The following is a 22,793-nucleotide window of genomic DNA, read 5'->3' on the forward strand; positions in this document are numbered from 1 at the left end:
GTCCACCGGACTTTAGGAAGCATCACTACGAACAAAGCTAGTGGAGCTGATGGAATTCCAGCTGAGCTATCTCAAATCCTGAAAGATGATGCTGTGAAAGTGCTATATTCAATATGCCAGCAAATATGGAAAACTCAGCGGTGGCCACAGGACTGGAAATGGTCAGTTTTCATCCCAATCCCAAAGAAAGGCAATGCCAAAGAATGCTCAAACTACCGCACAATGGCACTCATCTCACGTGCTAGTAAAGTAATGCTTAAAATTCTCTAAGCCAGGCTTCAGCGATAGGTGAACCGTGAACTTCCAGATGTTCAAGCTGATTTTAGAAAAGGCAGAGGAACCAGAGATCAAATTGCCAATATCTGCTGGATCATCGAAAAAGCAAGAGAGTTCCCGAAAAACATCGATTTCTGCTTTATGGACTATGCCAAACAAAGCCTTTGACTGTGTGGATCACAATCAACTGTGGAAAATTCTGAGAGAGATGGGAATACCAGACCATCTGACCTGTCTCTTGGGAAACCTGTACGCAGGTCAGGAAGCAACAGTTAGAACTGGACATGGAACAACAGACTGGTTCCAAATAGGAAAAGGAGGACGTCAAGGCTGTGTGTCCTTGTCACCCTGCTTATTTAACTTAGACGCAGGGTACATCATGAGAGACGCTGGGCTGGAAGAAACACAAGCTGGAATCGAGACTGCCGGGAGAAACATCAATAACCTCAGATATGCAGATGACACCACCCTTACGGCAGAAAGTGGAAAAGAACTAAAGAGCCTCTTGATGAAAGTGAAAGAGGAGAGTGAAAAAGTTGGCTTAAAGCTCAACGTTCAGAAAACTAAGATCATGGCATCAGGTCCCATCACCTCATGGGAAATAGATGGGGAAACTGTGGAAACAGTGTCAGACTTTATGTTTGGGGGCTCCAAAATCACTGCTGATGGTGACTGCAGCCACGAAACTGAAAGACGCTTACGCCTTGGAAGGAAGGTTTTGGCCAACTTAGATGGCATATTTAAAAGCAGAGACACTACTTTGCCAACAAAAGTCCGTCTAGTCAAGGCTATGGTTTTTCCAGTGGTCGTGTATGGATGTGAGAGTCGGACGGTGAAGAAAGCTGAGCGCCACAGAACTGATGCCTTTGAACTGTGGTGTGGGAGAAGACTCTTGAGAGTCCCTTGGAGTGCAAGGAGATCCGAACAGTCCATCCTAAAGGGGATCAATCCTGGGTGTTCATTGGAAGGACTGATGTTGAAGCTGAAACTCCAACACTTTGGCCACCTCATGCGAAGAGCTGACTCATTGGAAAAGACCCTAATGCTGGGAAGGATTGAGGGCAGGAGGAGAAGGGGACGACAGAGGATGAGATGGCTGGATGGCATCACTGACTCGATGGACATGGGTTTGGGTGGACTCCGGGAGCTGGTGACGGACAGGGAGGCCTGGCGTGCTGCGATTCATGGGGTTGCAAAGATTCGGACACGACTGAGCGACTGAACTCAACTGAAGTCTTCACTAAGAGATACTCTTCTATCAATCTCGAGGGGAGGGAGATGGGAGGGAGGTTCAAAAGGGAGGGGATATATGTGTACCTATGCCTGATTTTTCCTGCGATTTGACAGACAAGAACAAAATTCTGTAAAGCAATTATCCTTCAATTAAAAAATAAGCTAATTGAAAAAAAAAAAAAAGATCTCTCCTGGACGCCCAGCTTTTCCGCTGGTCCTGGGTCTGAGGACAGGAAACAGTGGTGGCAACAGTGTGGGGAACAGATAAACCCCTTCAGGGTCCAGACAGGTCTCACTTATACATGTGGGCGTGTGGTTCAGCCAGGGGAGGTTTTAGGAAGCATGCATGGAAAGTATTTTTATAAACAATGAGTGCGTCGTTTTAACCAACTAACCTGTGGCTTTGTAATGGGATTCTGTAAAGAATACTGATCCACTGCAGCTCCACAGGAGCTTGGTGACAACAAAGTGACTTACTGCAAAATACAGCTGAACTCGTTTAACAGCAGCTGGATAAACTGTGCACTCTCCCCTGATCTCTAACAACCACCCTCAGACAACAGAAGGCTACAAAAGCTAGAAATTATCCACATGGAACTGAAGAGGGATCAATCTCAAATTCAAGTTAAAAGAAGCATTTATAAAAATCAGAAAACAACAAAGAACAGAGCAGGGAAGTGACACACCTGGGCTGACTAGGACTGAATGCAGACAAACACCTGCCTCAAAGTCAGGGACCACGGCCAGGCCCTTCCCCCGGGCCTTGTCCTGAGAAAGGCCTCTGGGTCCCCAGCCTGGCACCCTCCGCCAGGATGGGAGCCCGCCCCACGGGTGCCCACGTGAGTCGGATGGGCAGTACCGTGTCCTCATTTAACAGGAGGGCAAAGCAGGCCACAAAGCGGGCAAGCGGCACACCCAGGTCACCAACCTCAGGGTGACGGAGCTACTCTGCTGTGCCCGGCAGAAGGGTTCCTGGGCACTGAGCTGCCTGAACCGGAGCGCGGCTGCCCAAGTCCTGTGGGAAGGCCCCAGGAGTGCTCCATCAGCGGGCTGGGAGCAGGAGAGGGACAAGGAAGGCCAGCCCTCGGGCCACTGGACTCCAACAACAGGGGCTCATCCAAGTGACCCGAGGGGAGAGGCAGCGAGCTCCCTCCTGAGGCTCCCTCCATCAGGGTTGCTGTGATGGACAGGAGGGCCTCTGGAGGAAAGCGGGATGGACGGCACCACGGTTAAGTGTCCAGGCTCTGATCAGACCAGTCTGCACCGCACCGCTGGGTATGCGAGCCTGGGCACGGTGCCCGGCCTCTCTAAGCCTCAGTGTCCATATCTGCTGAATGGGGATAACAGCAGCCTGGACCTCACCTGGGTGTCTGCGGGATTAGATGACGGGCTCAGAAAGCACTGGACACGGTGCCTGGCACACAGAGTCTCCTGCACACTGCTACCCACCGTCATTAAATTGGCTTCCCCCAAATCTAATATCTATGGCTCTGATTCAGTCATTTCTTTTAAGAAAACACTACGTGGAAATTCCATGGTGGTCCAGAGGTGAGGACTTGGCACTTTCACTTTCACACCGGTCTGATCCCTGGTTGGGGAACTAACATCCCATTAGCTGTGCAGTATGGCCAAAAAAATAAGTAAAGAAAATTTTAAAAATAATAAATACTACTATGTCTATTATAAATAAGCATGAGATGATTAGAAGGCAAACAAGTGGGAGAAAGGCAAACTGTTACAATTGTCCCAACCAATGACCTATTTCCAACAGAACCATCAGTTCAGTTCAGTTCAGTTCAGTTCCGTTCCGTTCAGTCGCTCAGTCGTGTCTGACTCTTTGCGACCCCATGAATTGTAGCACGCCAGGCCTCCCTGTCCATCACTAACTCCCGGAGTCCACCCAAACCCATGTCCATCGAGTCAGTGATGCCATCCAGCCATCTCATCCTCTATTGTCCCCTTCTCCTCCTGCCCCCAATCCTACCCAGCATTAGGGTCTTTTCCAATGAGTCAACTCTTCGCGTGAGGTGGCCAAAGTACTGGAGTTTCAGCTTCAAAATCAGTCCTTCCAATGAACACCCAGGATTGATCTCCTTTAGGATGGATTGATTGCATCATCAGCATATTTTAAGTGGTGGGCGAGTTTCATTACTTCTATTAAAATGTCAATCATCCACCAGTACGTAACCACATAGTGTTCATTCACTAACACGATAAGGACTCTAATACTTCACAGAGAAACAAAGGCATGCTAAATTACTAAATAGTTTACCTTTCGACGATGCTTCCTTAACTCACTAGACTGATAGATGCATGCAAAGAAATGAAGAGAAACCAGATTTATTGCGACTTTGAAGCTAAAAATTCAAGAATCAATATAGGCAAAGACAGTAAAGCAAAAATGACGGCAAACATATAAGTGAGATGTAGATTTAGAGAACATGTAACTGGAAACAGAACAATTTGTTGGACCACATTAGTTAAATAAGCTATTCAAGATTTACTAGAGAAACACTATACATTATTCCTCAGGAAGATACAATTCTATTACAACATCATGATTTGTTAAAGCACAGCACTGTGTACAACAAAGGGCCTTAACAGTTGTCTGTTCTCAGCCAAACCTCTCTATAAGTTAGTTTCTCTTAATAAAAAAAACATGTTATACTTTAAAATAGTAATTTAACTGACGAGGAAGTTGCCGTAATACCTATTTTAACACTGAACAGATCTAACCACCTGTTGGACATTAATGTAAAATCGTTACCTAGAATTTGATTTCAAACTTCTGAAAATAAATTCATTAAAGCAGGTACCCTATGAAAATATGTAAGAATGAAAGCTAGCGTAACAGCAGGTGGAGTCTTCACATTTTATGAACCATAGAAGATACTTTGTAAAAGAGTCTCGTAGAGACATTAAGCATGCAAAAGCTGATGAGATTTACAGTCTCAAATACAAGCACCAACACAGAAAGGATGTTGTGTCAAAAGTCCATTAATTCTACACATAAGAGGATCATTTCTTCAGGTAAGCATAATCTCAGTTATGAATTACACAGGTTCTGTAGTGTATCATCCATCTACATTATGCTTGTAACTGCACAGTGATAACAATAATTCAAACTTAGTGCTATGGGGGAAAAACACCATTTAATGAGACATGAAGACAAAGCAGAAACCCGACTAAGGGGACACACGCTGTGGACCCCAGACTGCTATGACCAGAGCAAGTGGGAGGACGGGGGAGGGGAGATGGATGGGTAAACTACAGCCTCGGGGGGGTGCGGTTGTGGGAAGCTGGGGTCTGGATTGATGACAACGAAGCAGACAACAGGATGAGACAGGAAATCAAAACCAACGATGAAAGCAGACACACCGTCAGAGAACTCCAGCAACAAGAAAAAATATACAGAACTGTTCTTTTACAAATACTCGGAAAGAAATCAAGCATGAAACCACAGAGAAATCGTCAAAGAATACACACTATCAACTAATTGGCCAGTGATGCATATTATAAAACCAATGTGTCAAAAGACCACAAAATAGACCAGTTATCACTTCACATGCTGCTAAAATGATTCACAGTTAATTTAATTATATGCTGACTAACAATGCAGCTAACATGAAATGGGTGGTAACAAAAAAAGTGATAATACAAGTGCAGTTACAAAGCAGAGTGTTGTAGACATGATTTCACAGGGTAAACAGCAATGCGCTCAGGAAACCTAAGCTAAACATGGAAGAAAGCAGGAACATGCGCTTCAGAGCTGCACACTCTGTCACCAAAAGCCCTAGGTCGTCATCCCATTTTTAGACTCAGAAGAGTGAGGAAGCCCAACTTCTTCCCTGGGGCCCTGGGGCACCAGGCTTTTAACCTGGTTTCACACCCAGAGCTGGCCTGAGCGTGCAGCCAGGTCCAGCAGCAAGCAGACCAGTTTAGATTCTTGGTTTTGTTCCCACCGCATGGCCTGCAGCCTGCAGCCAGGTATCCCCAATGAAAAATGTGCTGCGTGGGTCTCACACGCCAGGAGAGCTGCCTATGGTTACTTTCACAAGGCTGTCTACTCGGTGACAACAGCAACTTCCCTGCACCTGCTGTGTCCAGCACAGGCCGGGCCCAACGTTACAGAGGCAGGCCCTGGCTGAGTTCATGATGACGTGCTAAGCCGGTGGTCCAAATATCAAGACTAATTTGTTGCTGTGCGAGTATGGAATGATTAAAGACTAGGCAGTTTTTAAAAATCTTAGACCTCTAAGCGTAGCAAATGTACCTGAGTTTCTTCTGGGTAAAAACAGAAAAAACAAAAAACAAACAAACAAAAAAGAAAGCCAGTGTGCTGGGGGAGGGACGTGGCAGGGAGGAGGCAGACACATACCAGAGTCTTGATGTCCCGCTGGTCTACTTTCCGCGCCGAGCTGTGCCGCCTCCTTGGGGGCTTGGCGCGCCCACTGCTGGGCGGGCAGGAGCTGGCGAGCGAGGAGGCGGGACACAGGTTGAGGGAGCTCGAGGATTTACAACAACGAAGGTTGCCTAAGCTCCCCTTGCCCACCCTGCTCTCAGTATCCTCGGCCCGCTGCTCCGTGTTCTCCTTCTCTTCTTCGATCAACCTAAAATAGAATAAAACCCGTCACCTGCCTTTGTCAGCAGAGGAACGTGTCTGGACAACAAATGTGGGCTTGCATTCTGTGTCACGATTAGCATATTCCAGGAACAGTTGCTCAATTAACATCTCAGCAAAAAGGTTCAACTTTCCCTCTTTTCAATATTCTCAAACTTAGAATAACTTATCCTTGAGTCTTACAAAGTGGCCCCTGATCATTCTCGTTTGATTTGACTGGTTTACTCTAACATTCTGACGGGGCCTGGGTGGCGCCTCTCTCCCTGTGAGGAGATAACCTGAAGTTGACAACCTTTACCTTCCCTGCTCTCAGGGCAGAGATGCACGGCAGTGCCTCAAGTCTATTCCGCTGGGAATCAGGAACTCTGTACAATCAAAACAGTGAGCCACGAACAAGCTGGAGTTTCTAAACACAAGTCTCTAGACCAGATGAAGTGCTGAATTGATTTTTTTATTTTTTAGGTTGTCTATGTACAAATGCATCACTTGATGAAGTTCTCCACCAGCTTTGTGTGAGTTTCTGGACTCATGTCAATGTGCTGCATTAACCTAGAATTCACAGTTACTGCTCTTCTCCCCTAATGTCTCGCGGATGATGTTATATAGCAGTTTAAATATTCGATTATGCATATAACATGATTTTCAAAATAAAATACAAGATTCTCGCAGGTCGTCACCTCTCCAGTTTCACTTCTCCTTATACACCCTGAAAGTTTTTCACTGTTGATAACAAGTTGATGGAAAGAATTTACCATTTACCTCAAGTCAACATGTTACCTAAGGAAAAATCACTTTTACCTGACAACATGCTGTAAAAATAAACATATTAATATGTAACCGTTCCGTATTTCCTGGGGGAGGGGGAAAGACAATCTTTCTGAGCTGTCTGTGCTCAAACACGGCCCACAAAGCAGTCTGTCTCAGCGTCAAACGTGCAGGCGGCACCACCTGCGTTTGCTGGTTGTGCCCTTCACCCCTGCCTTTCCCCCGGGCCCCCCGCACTCGGCTGACAGGAACGGGCACCTCGGCCTGGGCTGACGTGACAAGAACAGTCTGAGCAGCAGCTCTGCCAGGTCCTGTGCAGGGTCACCGGCCTGTGGCCACTCTGAACGTGGACAAGGGACAGGAGGCAGAGCTGTGCGGGTGCGGCACCAGGCTGGCCTCGGGGCCCCCAGCCACCTGGCCGCACCCAGACCCAAGGCCCCTGCTCGCCATGAGGCGGGCCTTTGGATTCTATCCCGTTTGTAAACTGTTATAACAGCCCAGACGGTGTCTACAGAAAACATCTCACAGACACTGATGAGTTGAGAAGAACTCAAACACATGTCCTTGGACCACTGTCGTACAACAAGCCAATCTTCACACTGTATTAAGTTCAAAAGGAAAATGCAGATCTGAGGGGGAATTTGCCACCCCAAAACCCCAGCTTTTCTGTTTCAGGTGGCTTTTCACCAGAATGTGGGAGGCTCCGAGGGACACACGAGGGCGAACCTTCAGTGCTGGAGGGTGCACGGGCCGCAGGGGACACTGTCACGGCACCTCACCCACCTTGGGGCTCAGAGCTGGTGGGGGGACACCCCACAACGCCCCCCACAGCCCTGGCTGACTGAGCTCTATAATCAAGGGCAATCTCAGAACTGAAAATTCTTGAAGCAGACTTGAAGTCAGTTTCCTTACTATGGAACACTCAGCCTTCTCTAAGGAGAAGACAGCTCCTCAGAGAAGCCGAGTTTCTGGGGAGCTCGGCTCGGGCTCACCCACCGGATCTCTTCGTTGATGGTGTCCAGCTGCTCCTGAAGCATCACAGTCAGAGTCTCGGCATCGCCCTGCCCGCTGGGCGACAGCAGAGCGGCCGAGCTGAAGAGGGTGGCCCTGTCGCCCCCGCCGTCAGACAAGTCTGCGTCACTCTCGAACGCCTGGGCCACGTTGGCCGGCACGCTGGCTTGCTGCGCGCGCTCCCAGTCCTTTTCCTTCAGGGTCTGCACCTGGGCACGAGAGGACCACGTCTCGTCAGCGACATTCAGGGCAGCTCAAGTCTATCAGGAACTGAACACAAGTTTACATGGAAGCCCCAACTGTGGATAAACGGGCCATGCTTATGAGACACTGCCATCTCTTAAGCGAGCAGTACTGAAGAAACAGGCAGGAGGAGAATCCACTTCCTAGATGGCCTGGTGACATTCAGGTCTTAGCGTGGATGGGAGGCAATCCTATGAGGTTATTCACAAGGGTGGGCCGATGGAGTCAGAGACAAAGTCCGAAAATTACAACAATACATCTGTGCCTCCATCAGCCAGGCTGAAGGAAAATAAGAAAAAGAAATCCTTCAGCTCCGCAGCCTCTGGGTCCACCTCAGCGGTCACCACTTGTGTTACTCACCGAGGAGCGCCATCCTCGCAGGTCCCCAGCCCTCCGTTTTCCAGGCTGGTCTGAACACGCACAGACAGGCGCAAGCAGGGCCAGCAGGGCTGGGAGGGCCAGCCCCCCGCGGGGCTCCTCCCGGGGCGCAGGCCCGCGGGCTGTTCTGGGGGACGGCCCCTCACACCGCAAGGCGGCTCTGTCACCAGAGACGTGCGGGAGAGGGCCTGCTGGGCTCCGAGCCGCCCTCCAGCTCTCACACCTCACACCCTTCTCTCTGGCACATCTCCCCCCGGCCCACTCTCACCCAGGTCCTGCCTTCTTTCCCAGACGTGACCTCAAAGCAGCCGAGGGGCAGCCTCGAGGTGCTGGCTTGCTGGCTCCCTGTCCCCCGTGGCCAGCGCCCTCGCCCCTGTCTTCGTCACGACCCCTCCCCAGGGCTGGGCCACCCCCTGCACTGGCTCCAGGACCACCTGCCATCATTCCTGCTCCTCTCCAGCGAACCAGCTGCATATGGCTTCACCCCCATCAGCTCAGCCAGCACGTCCTCTCCCTTCTCTCACCTTAAAATCGCACAAAGGGAACCAGCAGATTCCTCCTCCAGGGCTCCCTGCAGCGCCCACTGAGGGTCTCTGAGAGCTCCCTGGGAGAGGCCTCTACTGTCCCCCTCCCCGCCCAGTCTCCAGCTCTCTGCAAGCAGGCGGTGTGCCCCGCTCGCAGGGCAGCTCCCAGGGAGCTCTGAGGAACCCATGTTACCAAGCCCCCTCCTCTCCTTGCCCTCCCCCCACCCCAAGCATGTCTCTCCCTGGGCACCAGGCCCCGTCCTCCCTGGGGTTACTAGTCAGTCCCTTGCGCCCCTTCTCAACCTTGGAATGCGAGGCACCCCACAGCTCTACCCTTGCACCCCCTATCTCTCCACGGGCACCTGCCTGGTGACTTTACCTTGTCTGTGCCTTTAAACACCATCTGTATGCCCACGACCCAAGTCCACCTTGAGCTGAGTGAGGCCTCTCCTGGATCCAGGCCGGAACACTCAGCTGCTGACCTCACAGGTCCCCTGGACACCCCATGGGCTCATCCACCTCAACAGGGCTGAGGCCCGTCTCTTAGCTCCCTGCCCTGACAGCCCTCCTCAGCTCAGGAAACAGGCTCTGGCCTCGAGCTGCTCAGGCCTGAGCCCGGGGTCCTCCCTGATGCGGCCCTCTCTCTCCCTTATCTCCGCTTGTTGACACGACCCTTGATCTATCTCCGAGTGGCTACTTCTCTTCCGGCCTCCGGGTCTCTGTTCCAGGTCACCCTCCTGGTGTCACCTCGCTGGCCACCCTGTTCACACACGATCGTCCCCCCTCCTCTTAGACAACTCGGGCACTCTGGTCTCCTTCCCCTGCTCATTACTGTCCGACAGGCTGCGTGGGTTTAAAAACGGGTCCACAAATTCTTCCATCCTCCTCCCTTCAAGAGGCAGAGGGGGCAACTCCTGCTCAGCCCCTGAGCGAGGCAGGACTTCGCAGCTCACTCTCGCAAACAGAACTGAAGGTGTGCGGCTTCCGAGACCGGGGCGCGAAAGGCCCCGGGCTACATCCCGCGCTCTCGCTCTCAGAGGGTGTTCTGAGGAAAGCCAGGCCATGAAGAGGTCCACACGGCAGGGACCTGGGCCTGTCCCCACCAGCCAGGTGAGTCTGAAAGCCTGCCATCCAGCCCTGGGGGGCCTTCCCATGTTTGCGTCCTCAGGAGGCCCTGAACCAGGCCCACCTGCTGCAAAGCACAGAAACTGGACTGTGACCTGCTCACTGGGAAGTCACTAAGCTTTGCAGTGATTTGTTACATGGCAGTGGATAAAGAACGCACACGGTTTTTAATTCACTGCTGGAGTCCTAGTTCTGACGATGTCTGGCCCAAACTAGCTGCTCACTGAACATGGCAGCTCAAAACACAGACATGTATGAAAAATTACATGCCATAAATGAGGCGAAAATACAAAGGTACTTAAACTTCCAATGAGAATTCTTCTCACTATAAAATGATGGGTATGTGTATCCATTTACTCGCAGGATGATTTCAATCAAAACGGTGCTAATTAGTACTGTGCTGGGCCTCACAGTAGGCCACAAGTTATCAAAATTGGTTCTTTTAAGAAAAAAAAGCATGCCTTAAAAGGAAACTCGTAGCCAGAAAAAGGAAAATGGGAAGACATAAAGCGATCTATCAACGCTTTGTTCCAAAACCATTTCAGGACCACAGTGTGAGGGGGCAGGTGCCTTACAACGTGGGAGTCACATGAAAAGGTGTTTACCTTCCTTCCTCAGGAATTCACCACTATAAAAGTCAGACACAGTTCAGTAAAAGCCGTTACCTGTCGATGCATAGAATCCTTATCTGCGATTTCATTTTCAAGTTTATCATTGAGGTCGTCGTGCACAGAGGTGGCTTCGCGCTGGGCGGCAAGGTAGCATCTCTCAAGGGTAGTGATTCGCACCTCCACGTCCGTGTTCTGGACCATGGCCTACACCGGGCATTGCAGAGTAGAAAAGGTAAGTCATTATCATGGAACATTCCGATACACGTACGCGTAAAAAAGTTGGACTAAATCCTAAGTTTCAACTCAAAAATAAAGTTAGCGTCCTCAAAATTAAAGTCCTAGACACGGCAGTTTCCTCGGACGTGAGCAAAAACGTGCCTACTTAAAATGTCACATTTGCCACGATTGGCACCCATATGTCTGTATTAACGTTCTGTCTGGCCACTCGGTTTCCCAAGCTTCTCTTCAACATAATCAACCCAAACAGCAAAGAGTATACTAAACTACCCTGTTATTGCATGAATTCCAGGAGGAATGGTATCTGGCATGAAGTCACGACCTCTGTCTGCTACACCACACAGGCGGACTGGATCCACAAGAGGGAGGGACCTTCGACAGATCCAACAGGGACCTCTGAGGCTCGTTTCCTCGGGTAAAAGTCGGAAAACTCTCATGCAATTTCCTCAGAATTCAAGTAATAGTAATGAGTGGAAACAGAAGTCAAAGTTTAACACAACTGGAAGCAGCCTTCTCAAGCCTAATTCTTCTAAAGCAGACTTACACCACATGTATGAAAGGGTCAAACCAGGACCAGAACTTGCTGCTGGTGCAACTCCCGTCCGCCAGGTCAAAATCCACTGCAGGTCCCTCCGTAGTCGACTACTAAGTAACCAATGTGGGCAAAGGCCTGACATTAAAAGTGAAAGGTCTCAAGGCCGCTTTTCCCAGAATTCTCTACATATTGAACTCTGCCACCTAATCTCCTCCTGTTGCCAAAGAGTAGTGGGAAAAGGTTATACAAGCGTGCAAATATTCTGTTTTGAGTTCTCACCTTGAGCTCTCACAGAGAATTACTCACACCAAGCTACTAAACAAGGACACCTGCTGTAGCACATGTCGGAGGGGTTCTGTCTGAGACGGTCTCACGGGGGAGGGGTGGGGCAGGGTGGGCGCTGTCTGCCTGCCTACAAAGGAGAGGTGAGGCTCACAGGAGGAGGCCCGAACCCTCAGCACTCTTCTCTTTTCACAATGACCGTTAGGCAGTTTCTCATCAATCATGACAGCCGCAGACACGACCACCAGAAACATCATGACTCTACATGGTTACACAGCACGGGCCTGAGGCTCTGAGGGTGAGCAAACGCCACTCGACCTGTCTGACCGCCGGTATCAATGTCACACATCCCCTCAAGGAGCAGAACCTCAGAAAACTAGAGAAGACGGCCAGGCAAGCTGCCTCAGCAGGGGCCACACAGCGGGCTCCCATCTCTCCGAGAGAACGGGCTCCACAGACGTCACCAGACTCGCCTGAGTGAACCCGAAGGAAATTTCAGCATCATCAGGTATACATTCGACAGGCAGGTGGGGGGGATGAACTGGGAGACTGGGGTTGACGTATGTACACTACTGAGACTATGCGTAAACTCAACAACGAGTAAGGACCTACTCTACAGCACAGGGCAGTCTACTCAGGGCTCTGTGGTGAAGTAAATGGGTAGGAAATCTAAAAAGAGGGATATATGTAGACACACACACACGTATATATATATATATATATATATATATATATATATAAATATAAATATAAATATAAATATAAATATATATATATATATGACGGATTCACTTTGCTGTACAGCAGACATTGACACAGCAGTGTAAAGCAACTGCTAACTGCTAAGTCGCTTCGGTCGTGTCCGACTCTGTGCGACCCCACAGACGGTAGCCCACCAGGCTCCCCTGTCCCTGGGATTCTCCAGGCAAGAATACTGGAGTGGGTTGCCATTTCCTTCTCCAGTGTATCAAAGGGAAAAGTGAAAGTGAAGTCGCTCAGTTGTGTCCGACTCTTAGCGACCCCATGGACTGTAGCCTACCAGGCTCCTCCATCCATGGGATTTTCCAGGCAAGAGTACTGGAGTGGGGTACCATTGCCTTCTCCAAGAAAAAGGAAAGCAACTAGACTCCAATAAATGAATGAATGGATGAATGAATTTTTCAAAGAGGAACACACTGGGCACCCTAGAACTTGTAGAAATGAGGAGTCCACACCCAGGGTGAGCACAGCGCTAGGGATGCCCTCGTGTTGCTCCACTGCCAATGGACCGCCTGGACCAGGCCTCTTCTACCCCAGAGATCTCGACGCAGAGGCGGGGAGGCCGCCAGTCGCGGTCTCGCCAGCGCTCTGTGCTCCTACTCACGCAGCCATCCCAAAGCTCAGATCAGCCGGAGAACAAGGGACCCACATTCCACCTCAGGACAACAGACACGTCCGCTGTCACTCACTTCGCGGACATCCCGCTGTGGTTGTCTGTTCGCTTCCTCGGACGCGAGGAGCTCCTTCCTGGCCGTGTCCGGGTCCTCCTCCGGCTCTCTCACGTAGGCAGAGAGGTTTGCCAGGCACTCCTTCGACTGGCTCTGCTCCCCTGACTGCCTCTCGATGACCTCCTGGAGCTCGATCACCTTAGCCAGGTCTTCCTCGTGGCTTGGGGAGCCGTCGGAGGATCTCTAAGGGGGAAAGGAAGCCTTAGACAGACAGCCTTGTTTTGGGAGGGAGGGAACACAGCATTTCCGGGCAATCGGTGAGGTCAAAACTTTCTTCTGCACTCTGGGAGCTCACACGACCCTCACGGCCACTCAGATCTACATGGTGCATTGCTGACAGGTCCCAACAGCCCCGCACAGACTGGATGGTAAGGCGAGAACCAGACAGAGAGCGAGACCGAGGACTTGCCTTTCCATTGGTGCTTGGCATGTTTACTTGCTCGGGATTTACATCAAGCACCCCGTCCGTTAGTAGCTTTCCCCAGTTATTCTGCTCTTTAAGAATCATCTGCTAAACGTGAAGTCCACCGGACTTTAGGAAGCATCACTACGAACAAAGCTAGTGGAGCTGATGGAATTCCAGCTGAGCTATCTCAAATCCTGAAAGATGATGCTGTGAAAGTGCTATATTCAATATGCCAGCAAATATGGAAAACTCAGCGGTGGCCACAGGACTGGAAATGGTCAGTTTTCATCCCAATCCCAAAGAAAGGCAATGCCAAAGAATGCTCAAACTACCGCACAATGGCACTCATCTCACGTGCTAGTAAAGTAATGCTTAAAATTCTCTAAGCCAGGCTTCAGCGATAGGTGAACCGTGAACTTCCAGATGTTCAAGCTGATTTTAGAAAAGGCAGAGGAACCAGAGATCAAATTGCCAATATCTGCTGGATCATCGAAAAAGCAAGAGAGTTCCCGAAAAACATCGATTTCTGCTTTATGGACTATGCCAAACAAAGCCTTTGACTGTGTGGATCACAATCAACTGTGGAAAATTCTGAGAGAGATGGGAATACCAGACCATCTGACCTGTCTCTTGGGAAACCTGTACGCAGGTCAGGAAGCAACAGTTAGAACTGGACATGGAACAACAGACTGGTTCCAAATAGGAAAACGAGGACGTCAAGGCTGTGTGTCCTTGTCACCCTGCTTATTTAACTTAGACGCAGGGTACATCATGAGAGACGCTGGGCTGGAAGAAACACAAGCTGGAATCGAGACTGCCGGGAGAAACATCAATAACCTCAGATATGCAGATGACACCACCCTTACGGCAGAAAGTGGAAAAGAACTAAAGAGCCTCTTGATGAAAGTGAAAGAGGAGAGTGAAAAAGTTGGCTTAAAGCTCAACGTTCAGAAAACTAAGATCATGGCATCAGGTCCCATCACCTCATGGGAAATAGATGGGGAAACTGTGGAAACAGTGTCAGACTTTATGTTTGGGGGCTCCAAAATCACTGCTGATGGTGACTGCAGCCACGAAACTGAAAGACGCTTACGCCTTGGAAGGAAGGTTTTGGCCAACTTAGATGGCATATTTAAAAGCAGAGACACTACTTTGCCAACAAAAGTCCGTCTAGTCAAGGCTATGGTTTTTCCAGTGGTCGTGTATGGATGTGAGAGTCGGACGGTGAAGAAAGCTGAGCGCCACAGAACTGATGCCTTTGAACTGTGGTGTGGGAGAAGACTCTTGAGAGTCCCTTGGAGTGCAAGGAGATCCGAACAGTCCATCCTAAAGGGGATCAATCCTGGGTGTTCATTGGAAGGACTGATGTTGAAGCTGAAACTCCAACACTTTGGCCACCTCATGCGAAGAGCTGACTCATTGGAAAAGACCCTAATGCTGGGAAGGATTGAGGGCAGGAGGAGAAGGGGACGACAGAGGATGAGATGGCTGGATGGCATCACTGACTCGATGGACATGGGTTTGGGTGGACTCCGGGAGCTGGTGACGGACAGGGAGGCCTGGCGTGCTGCGATTCATGGGGTTGCAAAGATTCGGACACGACTGAGCGACTGAACTCAACTGAAGTCTTCACTAAGAGATACTCTTCTATCAATCTCGAGGGGAGGGAGATGGGAGGGAGGTTCAAAAGGGAGGGGATATATGTGTACCTATGCCTGATTTTTCCTGCGATTTGACAGACAAGAACAAAATTCTGTAAAGCAATTATCCTTCAATTAAAAAATAAGCTAATTGAAAAAAAAAAAAAAAGATCTCTCCTGGACGCCCAGCTTTTCCGCTGGTCCTGGGTCTGAGGACAGGAAACAGTGGTGGCAACAGTGTGGGGAACAGATAAACCCCTTCAGGGTCCAGACAGGTCTCACTTATACATGTGGGCGTGTGGTTCAGCCAGGGGAGGTTTTAGGAAGCATGCATGGAAAGTATTTTTATAAACAATGAGTGCGTCGTTTTAACCAACTAACCTGTGGCTTTGTAATGGGATTCTGTAAAGAATACTGATCCACTGCAGCTCCACAGGAGCTTGGTGACAACAAAGTGACTTACTGCAAAATACAGCTGAACTCGTTTAACAGCAGCTGGATAAACTGTGCACTCTCCCCTGATCTCTAACAACCACCCTCAGACAACAGAAGGCTACAAAAGCTAGAAATTATCCACATGGAACTGAAGAGGGATCAATCTCAAATTCAAGTTAAAAGAAGCATTTATAAAAATCAGAAAACAACAAAGAACAGAGCAGGGAAGTGACACACCTGGGCTGACTAGGACTGAATGCAGACAAACACCTGCCTCAAAGTCAGGGACCACGGCCAGGCCCTTCCCCCGGGCCTTGTCCTGAGAAAGGCCTCTGGGTCCCCAGCCTGGCACCCTCCGCCAGGATGGGAGCCCGCCCCACGGGTGCCCACGTGAGTCGGATGGGCAGTACCGTGTCCTCATTTAACAGGAGGGCAAAGCAGGCCACAAAGCGGGCAAGCGGCACACCCAGGTCACCAACCTCAGGGTGACGGAGCTACTCTGCTGTGCCCGGCAGAAGGGTTCCTGGGCACTGAGCTGCCTGAACCGGAGCGCGGCTGCCCAAGTCCTGTGGGAAGGCCCCAGGAGTGCTCCATCAGCGGGCTGGGAGCAGGAGAGGGACAAGGAAGGCCAGCCCTCGGGCCACTGGACTCCAACAACAGGGGCTCATCCAAGTGACCCGAGGGGAGAGGCAGCGAGCTCCCTCCTGAGGCTCCCTCCATCAGGGTTGCTGTGATGGACAGGAGGGCCTCTGGAGGAAAGCGGGATGGACGGCACCACGGTTAAGTGTCCAGGCTCTGATCAGACCAGTCTGCACCGCACCGCTGGGTATGCGAGCCTGGGCACGGTGCCCGGCCTCTCTAAGCCTCAGTGTCCATATCTGCTGAATGGGGATAACAGCAGCCTGGACCTCACCTGGGTGTCTGCGGGATTAGATGACGGGCTCAGAAAGCACTGGACACGGTGCCTGGCACACAGAGTCTCCTGCACACTGCTACCCACCGTCATTAAATTGGCTTCCCCCAAATCTAATATCTATGGCTCTGATTCAGTCATTTCTTTTAAGAAAACACTACGTGGAAATTCCATGATGGTCCAGAGGTGAGGACTTGGCACTTTCACTTTCACACCGGTCTGATCCCTGGTTGGGGAACTAACATCCCATTAGCTGTGCAGTATGGCCAAAAAAATAAGTAAAGAAAATTTTAAAAATAATAAATACTACTATGTCTATTATAAATAAGCATGAGATGATTAGAAGGCAAACAAGTGGGAGAAAGGCAAACTGTTACAATTGTCCCAACCAATGACCTATTTCCAACAGAACCATCAGTTCAGTTCAGTTCAGTTCAGTTCCGTTCCGTTCAGTCGCTCAGTCGTGTCTGACTCTTTGCGACCCCATGAATTGTAGCACGCCAGGCCTCCCTGTCCATCACTAACTCCCGGAGTCCACCCAAACCCATGTCCATCGAGTCAGTGATGCCATCCAGCCATCTCATCCTCTATTGTCCCCTTCTCCTCCTGCCCCCAATCCTACCCAGCATTAGGGTCTTTTCCAATGAGTCAACTCTTCGCGTGAGGTGGCCAAAGTACTGGAGTTTCAGCTTCAAAATCAGTCCTTCCAATGAACACCCAGGATTGATCTCCTTTAGGATGGATTGATTGCATCATCAGCATATTTTAAGTGGTGGGCGAGTTTCATTACTTCTATTAAAATGTCAATCATCCACCAGTACGTAACCACATAGTGTTCATTCACTAACACGATAAGGACTCTAATACTTCACAGAGAAACAAAGGCATGCTAAATTACTAAATAGTTTACCTTTCGACGATGCTTCCTTAACTCACTAGACTGATAGATGCATGCAAAGAAATGAAGAGAAACCAGATTTATTGCGACTTTGAAGCTAAAAATTCAAGAATCAATATAGGCAAAGACAGTAAAGCAAAAATGACGGCAAACATATAAGTGAGATGTAGATTTAGAGAACATGTAACTGGAAACAGAACAATTTGTTGGACCACATTAGTTAAATAAGCTATTCAAGATTTACTAGAGAAACACTATACATTATTCCTCAGGAAGATACAATTCTATTACAACATCATGATTTGTTAAAGCACAGCACTGTGTACAACAAAGGGCCTTAACAGTTGTCTGTTCTCAGCCAAACCTCTCTATAAGTTAGTTTCTCTTAATAAAAAAAACATGTTATACTTTAAAATAGTAATTTAACTGACGAGGAAGTTGCCGTAATACCTATTTTAACACTGAACAGATCTAACCACCTGTTGGACATTAATGTAAAATCGTTACCTAGAATTTGATTTCAAACTTCTGAAAATAAATTCATTAAAGCAGGTACCCTATGAAAATATGTAAGAATGAAAGCTAGCGTAACAGCAGGTGGAGTCTTCACATTTTATGAACCATAGAAGATACTTTGTAAAAGAGTCTCGTAGAGACATTAAGCATGCAAAAGCTGATGAGATTTACAGTCTCAAATACAAGCACCAACACAGAAAGGATGTTGTGTCAAAAGTCCATTAATTCTACACATAAGAGGATCATTTCTTCAGGTAAGCATAATCTCAGTTATGAATTACACAGGTTCTGTAGTGTATCATCCATCTACATTATGCTTGTAACTGCACAGTGATAACAATAATTCAAACTTAGTGCTATGGGGGAAAAACACCATTTAATGAGACATGAAGACAAAGCAGAAACCCGACTAAGGGGACACACGCTGTGGACCCCAGACTGCTATGACCAGAGCAAGTGGGAGGACGGGGGAGGGGAGATGGATGGGTAAACTACAGCCTCGGGGGGGTGCGGTTGTGGGAAGCTGGGGTCTGGATTGATGACAACGAAGCAGACAACAGGATGAGACAGGAAATCAAAACCAACGATGAAAGCAGACACACCGTCAGAGAACTCCAGCAACAAGAAAAAATATACAGAACTGTTCTTTTACAAATACTCGGAAAGAAATCAAGCATGAAACCACAGAGAAATCGTCAAAGAATACACACTATCAACTAATTGGCCAGTGATGCATATTATAAAACCAATGTGTCAAAAGACCACAAAATAGACCAGTTATCACTTCACATGCTGCTAAAATGATTCACAGTTAATTTAATTATATGCTGACTAACAATGCAGCTAACATGAAATGGGTGGTAACAAAAAAAGTGATAATACAAGTGCAGTTACAAAGCAGAGTGTTGTAGACATGATTTCACAGGGTAAACAGCAATGCGCTCAGGAAACCTAAGCTAAACATGGAAGAAAGCAGGAACATGCGCTTCAGAGCTGCACACTCTGTCACCAAAAGCCCTAGGTCGTCATCCCATTTTTAGACTCAGAAGAGTGAGGAAGCCCAACTTCTTCCCTGGGGCCCTGGGGCACCAGGCTTTTAACCTGGTTTCACACCCAGAGCTGGCCTGAGCGTGCAGCCAGGTCCAGCAGCAAGCAGACCAGTTTAGATTCTTGGTTTTGTTCCCACCGCATGGCCTGCAGCCTGCAGCCAGGTATCCCCAATGAAAAATGTGCTGCGTGGGTCTCACACGCCAGGAGAGCTGCCTATGGTTACTTTCACAAGGCTGTCTACTCGGTGACAACAGCAACTTCCCTGCACCTGCTGTGTCCAGCACAGGCCGGGCCCAACGTTACAGAGGCAGGCCCTGGCTGAGTTCATGATGATGTGCTAAGCCGGTGGTCCAAATATCAAGACTAATTTGTTGCTGTGCGAGTATGGAATGATTAAAGACTAGGCAGTTTTTAAAAATCTTAGACCTCTAAGCGTAGCAAATGTACCTGAGTTTCTTCTGGGTAAAAACAGAAAAAACAAAAAACAAACAAACAAAAAAGAAAGCCAGTGTGCTGGGGGAGGGACGTGGCAGGGAGGAGGCAGACACATACCAGAGTCTTGATGTCCCGCTGGTCTACTTTCCGCGCCGAGCTGTGCCGCCTCCTTGGGGGCTTGGCGCGCCCACTGCTGGGCGGGCAGGAGCTGGCGAGCGAGGAGGCGGGACACAGGTTGAGGGAGCTCGAGGATTTACAACAACGAAGGTTGCCTAAGCTCCCCTTGCCCACCCTGCTCTCAGTATCCTCGGCCCGCTGCTCCGTGTTCTCCTTCTCTTCTTCGATCAACCTAAAATAGAATAAAACCCGTCACCTGCCTTTGTCAGCAGAGGAACGTGTCTGGACAACAAATGTGGGCTTGCATTCTGTGTCACGATTAGCATATTCCAGGAACAGTTGCTCAATTAACATCTCAGCAAAAAGGTTCAACTTTCCCTCTTTTCAATATTCTCAAACTTAGAATAACTTATCCTTGAGTCTTACAAAGTGGCCCCTGATCATTCTCGTTTGATTTGACTGGTTTACTCTAACATTCTGACGGGGCCTGGGTGGCGCCTCTCTCCCTGTGAGGAGATAACCTGAAGTTGACAACCTTTACCTTCCCTGCTCTCAGGGCAGAGATGCACGGCAGTGCCTCAAGTCTATTCCGCTGGGAATCAGGAACTCTGTACAATCAAAACAGTGAGCCACGAACAAGCTGGAGTTTCTAAACACAAGTCTCTAGACCAGATGAAGTGCTGAATTGATTTTTTTATTTTTTAGGTTGTCTATGTACAAATGCATCACTTGATGAAGTTCTCCACCAGCTTTGTGTGAGTTTCTGGACTCATGTCAATGTGCTGCATTAACCTAGAATTCACAGTTACTGCTCTTCTCCCCTAATGTCTCGCGGATGATGTTATATAGCAGTTTAAATATTCGATTATGCATATAACATGATTTTCAAAATAAAATACAAGATTCTCGCAGGTCGTCACCTCTCCAGTTTCACTTCTCCTTATACACCCTGAAAGTTTTTCACTGTTGATAACAAGTTGATGGAAAGAATTTACCATTTACCTCAAGTCAACATGTTACCTAAGGAAAAATCACTTTTACCTGACAACATGCTGTAAAAATAAACATATTAATATGTAACCGTTCCGTATTTCCTGGGGGAGGGGGAAAGACAATCTTTCTGAGCTGTCTGTGCTCAAACACGGCCCACAAAGCAGTCTGTCTCAGCGTCAAACGTGCAGGCGGCACCACCTGCGTTTGCTGGTTGTGCCCTTCACCCCTGCCTTTCCCCCGGGCCCCCCGCACTCGGCTGACAGGAACGGGCACCTCGGCCTGGGCTGACGTGACAAGAACAGTCTGAGCAGCAGCTCTGCCAGGTCCTGTGCAGGGTCACCGGCCTGTGGCCACTCTGAACGTGGACAAGGGACAGGAGGCAGAGCTGTGCGGGTGCGGCACCAGGCTGGCCTCGGGGCCCCCAGCCACCTGGCCGCACCCAGACCCAAGGCCCCTGCTCGCCATGAGGCGGGCCTTTGGATTCTATCCCGTTTGTAAACTGTTATAACAGCCCAGACGGTGTCTACAGAAAACATCTCACAGACACTGATGAGTTGAGAAGAACTCAAACACATGTCCTTGGACCACTGTCGTACAACAAGCCAATCTTCACACTGTATTAAGTTCAAAAGGAAAATGCAGATCTGAGGGGGAATTTGCCACCCCAAAACCCCAGCTTTTCTGTTTCAGGTGGCTTTTCACCAGAATGTGGGAGGCTCCGAGGGACACACGAGGGCGAACCTTCAGTGCTGGAGGGTGCACGGGCCGCAGGGGACACTGTCACGGCACCTCACCCACCTTGGGGCTCAGAGCTGGTGGGGGGACACCCCACAACGCCCCCCACAGCCCTGGCTGACTGAGCTCTATAATCAAGGGCAATCTCAGAACTGAAAATTCTTGAAGCAGACTTGAAGTCAGTTTCCTTACTATGGAACACTCAGCCTTCTCTAAGGAGAAGACAGCTCCTCAGAGAAGCCGAGTTTCTGGGGAGCTCGGCTCGGGCTCACCCACCGGATCTCTTCGTTGATGGTGTCCAGCTGCTCCTGAAGCATCACAGTCAGAGTCTCGGCATCGCCCTGCCCGCTGGGCGACAGCAGAGCGGCCGAGCTGAAGAGGGTGGCCCTGTCGCCCCCGCCGTCAGACAAGTCTGCGTCACTCTCGAACGCCTGGGCCACGTTGGCCGGCACGCTGGCTTGCTGCGCGCGCTCCCAGTCCTTTTCCTTCAGGGTCTGCACCTGGGCACGAGAGGACCACGTCTCGTCAGCGACATTCAGGGCAGCTCAAGTCTATCAGGAACTGAACACAAGTTTACATGGAAGCCCCAACTGTGGATAAACGGGCCATGCTTATGAGACACTGCCATCTCTTAAGCGAGCAGTACTGAAGAAACAGGCAGGAGGAGAATCCACTTCCTAGATGGCCTGGTGACATTCAGGTCTTAGCGTGGATGGGAGGCAATCCTATGAGGTTATTCACAAGGGTGGGCCGATGGAGTCAGAGACAAAGTCCGAAAATTACAACAATACATCTGTGCCTCCATCAGCCAGGCTGAAGGAAAATAAGAAAAAGAAATCCTTCAGCTCCGCAGCCTCTGGGTCCACCTCAGCGGTCACCACTTGTGTTACTCACCGAGGAGCGCCATCCTCGCAGGTCCCCAGCCCTCCGTTTTCCAGGCTGGTCTGAACACGCACAGACAGGCGCAAGCAGGGCCAGCAGGGCTGGGAGGGCCAGCCCCCCGCGGGGCTCCTCCCGGGGCGCAGGCCCGCGGGCTGTTCTGGGGGACGGCCCCTCACACCGCAAGGCGGCTCTGTCACCAGAGACGTGCGGGAGAGGGCCTGCTGGGCTCCGAGCCGCCCTCCAGCTCTCACACCTCACACCCTTCTCTCTGGCACATCTCCCCCCGGCCCACTCTCACCCAGGTCCTGCCTTCTTTCCCAGACGTGACCTCAAAGCAGCCGAGGGGCAGCCTCGAGGTGCTGGCTTGCTGGCTCCCTGTCCCCCGTGGCCAGCGCCCTCGCCCCTGTCTTCGTCACGACCCCTCCCCAGGGCTGGGCCACCCCCT

At 49.8% G+C, this 22,793-nt stretch overlaps 1 protein-coding gene and 1 long non-coding RNA gene across 2 annotated transcripts in view; one reads left to right on the plus strand and one right to left on the minus strand.

Annotated features, from left to right (window-relative positions):
• Positions 1-22,793, minus strand: part of LOC145505797 (uncharacterized) — a 188,764-nt gene that overhangs the window by 21,875 nt on the left and 144,096 nt on the right. The window contains exons 45-50 of the mRNA XM_081488700.1: positions 21,743-21,966; positions 19,739-19,970; positions 13,290-13,511; positions 10,842-10,991; positions 7,892-8,115; positions 5,888-6,119 (exon numbers count right to left, since the gene is read on the minus strand). Of these exons, the coding sequence (XP_081344826.1) occupies positions 5,888-6,119; positions 7,892-8,115; positions 10,842-10,991; positions 13,290-13,511; positions 19,739-19,970; positions 21,743-21,966 (1,284 nt within the window). The remainder of the gene's footprint in view (positions 1-5,887; positions 6,120-7,891; positions 8,116-10,841; positions 10,992-13,289; positions 13,512-19,738; positions 19,971-21,742; positions 21,967-22,793) is intronic.
• LOC145507049 (uncharacterized) lies at positions 656-6,517 on the plus strand. Its single transcript, XR_014054525.1, has 2 exons — positions 656-1,230; positions 3,609-6,517. It is a non-coding gene; the product is annotated as an uncharacterized LOC145507049 (long non-coding RNA).

Source organism: Giraffa tippelskirchi, chromosome 1 (genome assembly GCF_054371585.1).
Source record: "Giraffa tippelskirchi isolate mGirTip1 chromosome 1, T2T-mGirTip1v1.2.pri, whole genome shotgun sequence".
Lineage (NCBI taxonomy): Eukaryota > Metazoa > Chordata > Mammalia > Artiodactyla > Giraffidae > Giraffa > Giraffa tippelskirchi.